Below are 12256 nucleotides of genomic sequence, written 5' to 3'. Positions count from 1 at the left end.
ATTCAAATAAGCATTCCTTATTGTTTACCCTCAAAAACCTAAAAGTGTATAACTCAATATTAGTTTACTTTCGAATTAATTAAAAATTGAGAATAATTCGACCTGTATCGACAGACACGAAGCGATATACAAAGTTTACATGTGCGTAATTCATTGCCTATGCAAACTTTTAAAGTTCGTTTGTAACGTACATAAATATTTTTTTCAACTCTTTGTATATTTTCACGTTTTACGTCATTAAAATTAACATTTCATCTATTGTATTAATTAAATGAAAACTTGATTTTAAAATTTTTGCTTCTCATATTCAAATGTGAAACTTTAATGTTTTAATATAGAGGTCTTGTGGCGTTCACATTAAATAACAATATTGATTTTACACTATCCTATACATTACTGTAATGTTATTGCCTATATTCAAAAATAATAAAGTTTTCTAAAAATAAAACAGTTTTTCACTTTATTTATAAACACAAAAATATACGAATACTTTTTAATTTATTCATAGGTATAGTTTTGTGTAAATTTTTTAATTTAAATACTATTTTGAAGGATAACTTCATTTTTAGAAATATGAATACAGCTCTTAATCCAAAATTTGGATCACCTGCAAATTCTGGCATAAATGATGATGGATATACAACTCGTAGTGACAAAGCATTGTTAAAACCAAGTAATACAAATTCAAAAAGTGATTATGTTTCGTTGCAAGATGAAAATAATCCAAAAACTGGACTACGTGGTCGCAAAACAATCGCATTTTGGACATTAGTTTGTTTATTGTTTACATTAGCTGTTGGTAACTTAGTTCTAACATTTATAATTCTGGGCGTTTTACGTTTAGGACAAGGAATGGAAAGTTTAGAAATTATCCCAGAATCATCACTTATAAAATTCTTTAAAAACACCGACTTAGATCGCTTATATAAACGAGATGGAAAATTAGAAGGTTTTATTGATACTCCGGTGGAAATAATTGGTGATAATGGAGCAATATTATTTAATTTAGTTGATAAAAATTCTAGACCAGAAAATAAATTTCGTTTAGATAAAAATGGTACATCTGTGAAATATGTTCAAAAATTAGAAATTATTGAACCTAAAACTGGATACAAAATTTTTAGTACTGATAATCCAAAATTACATATAAATGATACAACGTTAAATTTAAATGCAAAAATTGTCAATACAAATCGTGTCTCAAGTGGTATCAATGAAAATTTACATTTACGTGCAGGTTCACGAGCACATTTACGGGGAAGTGAAGGAACTAATATGGGTAGTCGTGAAATTGTATGGTCAGCCGATCAAGATATCTATTTAAAAACTGATAACGGTTCTGTGATTTTAAATGGTAAAGAGGGTGTTTATATTGATATTAAAAAAATTCCTATTGCATCAGGAAGTTTGTTAAGTAAATCGGTTGCTCAATATAAAGTATGTGTTTGTATGCCACCGGGTAAATTATTTAGAATTCCTGTGTATAATGACCATGGTCCGCGAGTTACTTGTTCTCATGTTAGTTTTTCATCTCATTATAATCCATGTGCTTAATTTTAGTTATTTTTATAGATCAGTCATTGGAACATTATTATACACGATCTGACTTATTGTTGATTTTTCTGGTGTATTTGATTCAGAAATGATCTTATTTTCATTCATCATTGCCTATATTCGTTTGATAAATCATTTCGCATGCTACATCCATGAGTATGAGAGAGTACATTTACATTAAAAAATGTTTATATTTTTATATACTATTATATGTTTGCTTGTACTCTCTAAAACTCATGGATGTAGGATGCGAAATAATTTATCTAACGTGCTGTATCTGTTAAAATTTTGCGTCAAAAAACACCCAGAATACATATCATTATCACATCTCAACGTATAAATGTTTAAATTCAATGACACAATGATCTATTAGTAGATTTCGAATTTTTATAGAATCAGAAACATCATATAATCTAATTTGAATACAATAACCATTATTAAACATTTTTTATCACAAAGGCCTAATTTAATAATAGTAGTAATTCAAAATTGATTAACCTTCGATATAATAAAATTATTAAAAAATTTGAAAATGAAAAATGTACCAAGTTAAATGAGAGTACGAAATATGATAATGTTCTATGAACAAAGACAATAATCTGCCAGATGAACATTGCAATTTCGAGTAAACCATGAGAATATTCAGTACCATCAGAATCTCTTTTATTATTAACAATTTACTCCATCCAAATTTCAAACTGAAAATCTTTTACTTCCATCATCGTAGAAAGGAACCATATTAATTTTTTTTTTAAATCGCGTTCTCCATTTTCAATGCAAAATATCTTGTTTTTCAAAATGTCAACTTTAGGGCAAACTAACTGCTTTCTAACAGTCAGTCTTGATACAAAGGTTTGTTAAACCAAAGTTGAATTTTTTCTGGTACGGCGTTGAGGCGGTGTACAAATCTTTCAGACACACTGTTAACCACACATCAGTTTCAACGAATGTTTAATTGAAAAGAAAAAAAATTAGATATCTTGAAAAACATTATTTATATTTACATTAAATGTAATGAAAAAATAATTATAGTATTTTATTTTAATTGTACATTGTAAACTTTCTTATCAATATATATGTAAAAAAGAAAAAAAAAACAAACAAAACTTAGAAAAGTTAAAATAAATAAAGTTCAACGATAAATATTTAAATCATAGTTTTCTTTTTGGTTAAAAAAATAAAATTATATGTTTTTTGTACTTGATATTAACTCTATGGGTTTGCGTGAACAGGTCAACAGTGAATTTGATATTTTCATGCCATGTAATTTTCCTATAATTTTGACAGGATAATTTTAAATTTGAGCTCAGAATTTGAACGTCACGTGGAATTTTCGATAAATTTTATTTTAAAAATTGTATTAACAATATCTGAGAAAACTGCTCCACATTCATATGCAATTTTCAAAGGCACCAAAATAGTAGTACAAAAATTACTTCACATAAAACTAAGAAAATGACTTAGCATGAAGGCATCAAATTTAAAAAAAATTTTTGTTCATCTGTCTATACTATCAATTGTCATCTCTTTCTGGATCTGCCATTCGATGAATTGTTAAATGTGGTTTTGCTTTAACACTAGATATATCTTGTGGAGTTAAAAACACAAATTGGCAATCTAAATTTTCTTCTGCATGTTGTAACAATAAATCCATAATAATTTTTCTATTAATTTTATCCTAGAGAAAAAAAAATATATAAATAAATATTTTTTCGACTAATTTTAGCCCGTTTTCTTGATTGAAAATCGATTTTGCAAATCCAATCGATGACGCATAGATACTCGGCGATGTCTCAAATCAAGGAATAACTACGACAAGTCCAACTTCATTGTATTTTCACATAGCCCCAACTAGAACGTTTAACTTTACTCCGTTAACAGTCGGAGGATGATGAAATATCTATTAATATTTTATACTACATGAGTTTAAAAAAAGAGCCGAATATTTGATCTGAAATTTCTTCCGCCCACGAATTAGATCCGATAAAGAAGCTGTAAGCTTTCTATGTTCCCTCAAGCATCAACAAAATTTTATAGTTTAATTTGCTTATAACAAGTCATGCCACCAAAAGAATTTCTGCCTCTAAGTTACGGGTTGTTCTAAAAGATGGCTCAAGGTTAAAACCTAAAAGTTTAGTTACTAGGGACCCGACTGTTATTATTATTATAAACGACCCCTCATGTAAGTTAAATTCACAAGATCGGTAAATAATAATATATATTAATAAATATTTACCATAAATACATCAAATTCGTCCATAAAATAAAATGGAAATTTAACACTTCGCCATAAAGCCATAATAAATGCCACGGTTGCATAGGATCGTTCTCCACCTGATAATGTACGCGTATCACCGTTATTTGTGGTATTAGTTTGTGTTTGGACGTGAATTTCTAATTCTCTTTTATCATGATTAATTTCTAAATGACCCTAGAATGAAAATTTTGTTTAGTTTACATCAACAACACAAGGGAGTAAAATTTTTATAACTCACTTTATATTGACGTAATCGGAGAACATTGTGAAACATTTTTTCAACGGTGTTACCAATACGCCGAATCAGTTTACGATAATCTTGTAATCGTTTTTCTATTGAAATATTTATTAAACCTAAATTTTCTAACAATTTATACATCATATCTTTACATCCATCATATTTTTCTCTGCATTTAACACACATTTCCCGCACATATTCTGGATCATCTGATTGGGTATTTATACTTCTTATAGAAGTCTGAATTCCTTTCTTTAACTGTTCGATTTCTCGTTCACTCCTAAATTAGAACAAAAAACCAAATTAGGCCTGATTCTGGAAGTAGTTGTGCGGGCAAAATATGAGGAACGAGCAGTTTTTGATTGATTCGTATACTTATGAATCTGTCAGGAAATCAAAAGTCATGTTGACAGTTTGTAAACTTGATGCAGATCTAACCCACTCCACCCAACGTTAATCAAAAAGATGTAGGTACTGTTGAATTATTAATATACCTTGGATTTGTAATTTCTTCGCCTTTTTTTGATTTAAAATGATCTGCTATTCTTAATTTAACTTCCTTTTCTAAACTCTTCTGTTGTTGGATTTCTTTTTTCATCTCATTCAACTTCTTTTTGAATGTATCACAATTGGCATTAAATTCCGCCCTCTTCGCTTCTTCCATCATTTTTTGCATCTGTTAAAAAAATAATTTAAAAAAAATTAAATTACCTACATATTTCCTTAATCGATTTTATCAATATACCTGTAAAGGTTCCATTCTTGAACGTAAAGAATCTAATGTAACTTGTACATTTTTTAAACTTGTTCTATTTTCATCTATGTCTTTTTTCAAATTTTCACAGTCAATTATACATTGACTTTCTTGCCTTTTAGCTTCTTCATATTCTTTTTTAAAATTTTGTAAATCACTAATCTAAAAGAAGATATAAATAATCAAATGAGTATTTGGAGCAACTCAGAGTTTTTGCAGGCCTGAAGTCGGTGGGTCTCGTAAATCCTTTTCTAATAATACTATTCAAAGCCAATTGAGGAAACGACACTATTAAATGCACGTCGTAGTAAAAAAAAGAGCGAATCGTGTCAGATACGAAACTTATCATGGTCGAAACTCTTTGACACAGCTTTTGAGTAGGCATACTCCATTGAATAAATCATCAAGCCAAGTATTGATTCAGTCCCATATTGTAAGTTTACAAATTTACTGACTCTTCAAGAGGAAGTGATTGCTCGCTTCCTTAGAGCTAGTGCAACTTTTTCTGTTAAAGTGCATGTATGAACGCATTTTTACTTCAAATAAACCGATCTATAGTGCCAATTTATATTTGATTACTAACTTATCTTTACGTAAGGTTTCCTATTATTGTAGATTGATTCTTACCAAAGTATCGACATTTTTATCCTCTGGATCCATTTGATATTCCAATTGTCGTTTTTTATTTTGCAATTTTATTTTATTTTCACGTAATTTTGTAATGTGTGCATCATGTTCCTTTAATGATAATTGTTGACTAGAAATTTTCTGTCGATTTATTCGAATTTTATTCTCTAATTCTACTTTCCGTTGTTCTATCTCCTCAATATCATTTTGAAACTGACGAATAGCATCGGCCGTACTACTTTGTAACAATGTAGGTGATTTAAATTTCGTAGCATAAGAACGATAATCTGGATCCGGATAATATAAATCACCTTTTAAGGTAATACTTCTAGAACAATTTGGAGGTACATTTTCTGCATGTGACATTAATCGAATAGCATCTTCGTCGTTTGGAGTTAATAGTATGGTTTCGATACGAATTTGATCAATTAAACAATTTTCTATTATCGGATCAGATATTTCTAAAACATCCTGTAAACTGTAATAGCCTGCAGGACATTGTACTCGTTTTCGGCTTACATCAAATACCTAAATTTTTAACAAAATATTATTTTTCTTTACGTTATATCACAATTACACTTTGTTAGGTAATTAGAGTAAGTGTTTATTAGCAAAAATAAATCCGTGTAAATATCCACTAAAAATTTACACCTGCACCTTCACTAATTAAAGTATGAATGCGGCATTAGTGATTTATTAATCTAAAATTGACTTACTTTATGAAAAAATTTGCTGCAAATAATTAATGGTTTTTGTCCTCTTTGAAAATATTTTGAAAGTATACCATCTAATATTTTATAATCTTGAGAATTTGTAACACAAAACCATTTTAACACTCCATGTTTTATAGTTAATTCAACAGCTGCGGTCCATTTTTTATCCCTCAACTTTATATATCGACCTAAAAATCCAAATAATTGCATTAAACAAATGGTAGATTAGGATAGAAGAAATAAAATTTCTAAGTAAAGCTCTCTACAATTAAATGGCAGATTGTTTAAAATATCTGTATATAAATTGCCGTGAATTAATAATAATTATTTAAATTCAATACTTTTCTTCTCGAATTTTGTCACAAGGATTAATATTTTTTCGTATAAAATAATCTATTAATAATTACCTAAAGGTCCACGGGGTAACTCAGTAAATTTATGCTTATTTCTCTCAACTTCTTGTACACAAGAAACCATGTTTGGTCCATAAAGAGAAAGCGTATCTGTTTGATTTGATAGATGTTTAATTTGAGCTTGCTTTTGAGCTGAAATAATTTGAAAGATTAGTTTTACAATATTAAGGATATAGGCGTGTTCAATTAGGCAAACAAAAATTTAGGATTAACGCCATACAATATCTATGTACGCCTAACGTAACGCTCTCACTTACAAAAAAATATTTGGGGGAAAAAATACAACTATTTGACTAAAAAAATTGATGAAGTTAAACCAAAATTCGAGCCTAGAATCCCCAATATTCAAATTTTTACCGAATTTTCATCACCTTAAATTAACATATTATAATACATACATATCGCATCAACTAGCTTAATTAGCCGTTCTGTTAACAGCTAAGCCTTTTTAATCAACTAGCGGTCTGAATGATACTTAGCCGTAGGGTCTAATACAGCATTTAATGAACTGGCTGGGTACTTAGGCCTTTCATATAATAGAGTGACCATTTGACAAAAAATTGTTTATTAAAATAATTTAAAATATAACGTATCATTACTTTTTAATCATGAGGTCAAATAGCGCATCTAAATAAAAAAGTATACATGTAAATAATTAAATTATTATTTGTTAAAGCAAGTTAACACTTCCATGGCATTTGGATGCGGAACTTTGTTTTTAAAACACGTAAACACGTAAACTATTATTGTGACACAAATTCACAGCAGGCCTACAACTACATTTTTGAAGTGCCTGGCCACCAAAAGGAGACTGAATTGCCACAGCATCTGTCAAAGAAATTGTACTTTCGGAAACGTCGACATATTCTGAATCTGAGTACTGAAACTCTTGCCGTGAAAAAAGTAGTTTTTAATATTATCATACTTGGTTCCAGCTTCTATTGTACTTTTTCTTGCGTATACGCAATCAAACTGTGAGAAACTCAGCGGTGGATTTACACTAGGGGCAGTCGGGGCTAGTGTCCAGGGCGCAAATTTTCTAGGGCGGCAAAATTTGGAAAGCGGAAAAAATTTTTTGTTATTGTCATCAAAATTTCTCAATAGAAATTTGTTATTCTTTTAATTAATCATACATCATTTAATAGATAATTTAAGAAATTCGACTCATACAATATTTGTCAAATCGAAATATTGTAAATCATAATTTTGACACCTTAAGTGATTTCTTAAGGTTCTTCGAAATAATTTAATTAATTCATTTCTTTGAAGATTTGAAATGGTAATATTTGATTTTTTAATTTGCTGGAATCATAAAATTTAAATTTGTTTTTTTTTTTTTTTTTTTGGAAAAATTAAGAACGTATTTGAGTTATTTTTGCATTAAAAAAAAATTAATTATTTAAAAATTGGATAATTTAAAAAAAAAAGATATCAAAACTACATAACTTTTTTAGTGATATTTCAATGATAGGGCGTCATTTTTTTCAGTGCCCAAGGGCAGCAGAAGTTTAAATCCGGCCCTGGAGAAACATCAACAATATTGTTGCTTTTGACGCCATACTGAAAGTGTGTGGATTTAGTGGCAGGTGGCGAAAAGTGGAAAGTGAGTGGTGGAATTTGCTAGATGTTTGATTGAATGGCTGAATATCGTTAAGGTCGCTAGTTGGTATGTTAATTGAACGTCTAATTAAGCCAGTTGTCTGCGACATATATTTCTACAACGAAATGAGATATGGTAATAAAATTCGTTTTTTAAATACTGTTGAGTTAAAATTAATCAATCATGTTCACTACAAATAGGTTAAAAACTAATTAAACTAGACAAATATTATTCAAACGAGCATATTTTACCCAATGAATTATTTAATTCTTTAATTTCTTCCATGATCTTCATTTCGACATCTTTTACATTTCTAATAGAACCTCGCCTGTGTTCCAATTCAACTTCAGATGTAGTCAATTGAGCTTGTAATTCATTCAATTGTTCTATAATCTGATCAATTTCTCTTTTTTGTTCTGCCCGTTTTTCAGACATTGATTCAAATCTAAAATAACATAAAAATTCAAATTTCGATTTTCAAATGACTCTTCGTTTTTTAATATTTTTCTTGCAAATTAACAATTTATTAAAAAATCGAACTTATAGGAAGGCATAAGCCAAGAAATATGAAGCTACTTGGATATTTTTACTTTCTTTCATTGGAGAATATTCTCTAAGAAATTATTTAAATTTTTAATTACCTCTCAGTAATTTGTTTTATTTGAGTATCGTATGAATCATAACTATTTTTCTTTTTAGCGACATCGAATTGTTTATCTCTTAATGCAACTTGTTTCTTATTATAAGCATCTTCTAATATACGATTCTTTTTTCGAATATCATTACATTTAGTTTCTACTTTTTGTAATTCCTCTTTGATTTCTTCCAATTGTTGATTAATATTACTATAAAAATAAAATTAATGGTTATAAGTAAGCGCCATGTGAAGGACTAGGATCGTAATCCATTCTACATTCCAAACTATCCAGCCTTCCATTGTTATTCAATACGTTCCTTTTGCCTCCCCCATAAATTAATATTATCTATTAGACTTTATTATGCAAAAAGAGGTGCAAGGTTTTATACCTCCAGAAAGTGCATTAAAGTTATTAGAACGACTTTCTCCGGTGAAAATGTTCCCTAGCACCTAGACTAAGGGGTCCTTTATGCCCTACTTGATAAAAATCTGTCTCCTGGTAAGAGATGCTATTAAAATCAGTTGAAGCTATAAGATACTCCGCCGGAATCTCTCCCAGGATTGATGGATCGGACGCTCTGTATATTTCTGCAGGTGCAAATAAAATGAATGGATATTTCGTTGCCCTCCATAGAAGCCCTACAAGTGGGATCGTCAGAGATCTAGATGTTAAGAAGGTGATCTAGAATTCAATGACAGTGTCAAGAGTCTTACCACCTTTCTCAAATGTGCTCTAGTAAGTTTCAGGCGAGCACAGTCGAATGGCCTAGCTGTAATTTTTGGTTAGACACAGTAGTGCATGTCGCATGCACTGCGCAAAGTCTCAGTAATCAGGATGGTCCGAATTCTTGATTCGGTAAATTTCGGAGTATCTTGCTATGGGAATGATAGGCTCAGGTGAAAGGGACGTTTGAGATAACCCCTCTCGCGCCAACAAATCCACTGCCTCATTCCCTTTAACGTCAGTACTCGATTGGATTTCAATTATTTAAGTATTCATACTTTATATTATTATTTAGATTAAGGAAACATAAGATCCATTGTGATTTTCGATATGATACCTTGATTAATCCAACTTCTGTTTTACTTTGAGTATGCCATTAAGGAGGTGCTAATGCTTCATTCGAGTTAGCTCACACTCAATAAAACATACATTACAGGTCTTTTTAACATTGTATAATTCTAAAAAACGTACGGTTGGATGATCTTTACCTAAGCGATTTAAAGAAATCGCTAGAGATTTACCCAAAACAATGAACATTCATAAAAAGCAATCAATTATAGTAATATTAAATATTTACTTAATATTATCGGAAACATGTTGATCATTCTCATTAAAATTTTTCGCTTTTTCCTTTTCTTTCTCAAGTTTTTCATTCAACTTTTGAATTTTTTCTTGTATTTCAAACAATTCATCATGTATGGTTTTATTTTTTGACCAAAATAATTCACGTTCTAAATCTTCTAATTCATTTTGTAGGGAATCCAATGATTCAATTAATGTTAACTTATTCTCCCAATTTTTCATTTGACTTTTCAGTTCCTCAAACGTCTAATTAAAAGAAAATATTTCGTAATAAAAATTTTAACAAGTTTATTAAATCGAATATTAACAGTTAGTACCTTCTTTTTATCTTGTAGTTTTTCTTCGATTTCTTGACGCTCTTTCGAAATAATTTTATAATAATCATTTATATTTTCTAAATTTGTTGCTCGCATAAATAATAAATACTTTCGTTTTGGATCACTGCTATTTAAAAAATTTCTGGAAGTATCTTGGTTTAGCACACAAATAGGATTATCCACTTGTACATTTAAGGCATCACATATTTTTGCAACTTCCTTAGCACTATGGGATATAATTCGACCTGAAGTTTTTATAAAAAATAACTATTCATAAAACTGAAGCTATCAATAAAATACTTTTAACTAAAATTCAGATATTTTCAACCCATTTTCTCCAAACCACGATCCGTAGTGTTTTCATATACCCCCAGTTATAATTACTCCCCTTTTTAGCTATAATTCCAAAGTCAATTAACCAGAATTAACCTTTAGGCGGATCAAATCAGTTATTATTTATTAAGAGATTTTCGTTAAATTCTGAAATGAACAGTATCTCAACGAAAAGTTGTAGGTTTTTATTTTTAAAAAGAATTTTTGGGATCCGTACCATCACAGCCCCTGGCTAATTTATATATACAGGGCGTTCTGTTATTAACTGCAGATCGTGGGCCTACAGAATAACCTATTTACCAATTTATCAATTTTTGTCATACCTGTAGCACCCAAATTAGGGCTCAGATCCAAAATTGGTAAATAACTTTTTCCTTCGTCTTTATGAGCTTATTCTGTAGGACCACGATCTGCAGTTAATAACAGAACGCCCCGTATATGTATTGATTTTCGCTGATTTTTTAGAATTATGATGTTTATATCTTAAATGGAAGTGTCTAATGGCATCTGCCACGAACATCCTAAACTACTGATTAAAAAAACACGGACGTAAATTCATTCAAAATTAATATCAAAAAATTATTACCAGCAGCTGATTTAATTTTGTAGGACGAAGATTTTGGAGTTAGTATTCGTTCAACTGAAATTCTTTCACCATAACTTGTAGGATTATATGCGTTGAATCCCATATTGCTTATTACTATTTCTATCGAAGCTATACTTTGACCAGTTCTTATAAAATCTAATGAAAAAAAATTTTTTTTTCAATAATTAATACATTTAGAAACTGAAAACTAGTATTTAGCTAGTTTTTGAACATAAATTACTTTTTATTGATTTTCCACGATTAGTATCCGTAGCACGACCTCCAAGTCCAACCACCAGTGCTGTAAGAATCGCACTTTTGCCACTACCATTTCTTCCAATCACAAAATTAATATTTTTATTCAAGTTTATTTCAAGAGACTTATGACACATGAAATTTCGTACGAATACTTTCTCAATAACTCCACATGCGTTCTAAAATAATAAAAGTTTGTTAGTTTCATTTGTTTAAGGCCCTTATTATCTATTACGTACATTCTCATTATCATTTTCATCATCCTGAGTTTCTTGATATTTTGTTTTCCGATTATTATTATTGTGTGCAGCTTCAATATTTTGATCTACTTCACCTAATACGTTTTTTGACTTTTTTATATTTGAAATGTTTATATCCTCACAAGATGTTCTTTTACGATTCTTCATTATTATGGTGTAAACATTACCTTTGTAAAATTTTTGGAGGGAAATCTTATTAATACTTTATAATTAAACAAACCAAATTAACTTAATTTTAAAATACGCTAACTAATTTTTAAAAATGAAAAAATGCATTTTCGTTCTGAATTACGTTTGTATACATTATTTCAAAACAAATTTTATCATAACCATTTAAAATTTATAAAATAAATTCCATACCTTCAGCTATATCAATTTAAGAACTATTAGTATATTAAAATATTTT

The 12256-nt window shown here is 29.4% G+C and overlaps 2 protein-coding genes across 2 annotated transcripts; one reads left to right on the top strand and one right to left on the bottom strand.

Annotated features, from left to right (window-relative positions):
• Positions 1–478: 478 nt before the first annotated feature.
• LOC123300164 (beta-sarcoglycan) lies at positions 479–2546 on the top strand. The gene is made up of 2 exons (XM_044882668.1): positions 479–508; positions 570–2546. Exon 2 carries the CDS (start codon positions 574–576, stop codon positions 1552–1554), a length of 981 nt encoding a protein of 326 aa, XP_044738603.1. The 5' UTR covers positions 479–508; positions 570–573; the 3' UTR covers positions 1555–2546.
• A 419-nt stretch (positions 2547–2965) lies between these two features.
• LOC123299807 (structural maintenance of chromosomes protein 6) lies at positions 2966–12256 on the bottom strand. The gene is made up of 16 exons (XM_044882172.1): positions 12211–12256; positions 11830–12017; positions 11577–11769; positions 11336–11491; positions 10417–10661; positions 10095–10345; positions 8798–9001; positions 8408–8601; positions 6551–6688; positions 6147–6331; positions 5431–5958; positions 4795–4965; positions 4544–4725; positions 4050–4329; positions 3791–3985; positions 2966–3232 (listed from the first exon to the last, which is right to left on the bottom strand). Exons 2-16 carry the CDS (start codon positions 11995–11997, stop codon positions 3068–3070), a joined length of 3255 nt encoding a protein of 1084 aa, XP_044738107.1. The 5' UTR covers positions 11998–12017; positions 12211–12256; the 3' UTR covers positions 2966–3067.

Source organism: Chrysoperla carnea, chromosome 5, assembly GCF_905475395.1.
Source record: "Chrysoperla carnea chromosome 5, inChrCarn1.1, whole genome shotgun sequence".
In the NCBI taxonomy this organism is placed as follows: Eukaryota; Metazoa; Arthropoda; class Insecta; order Neuroptera; family Chrysopidae; genus Chrysoperla; species Chrysoperla carnea.
Note: the sequence above shows the minus strand (reverse complement) of the source record. Positions and strands in the feature narration are given on the sequence as shown.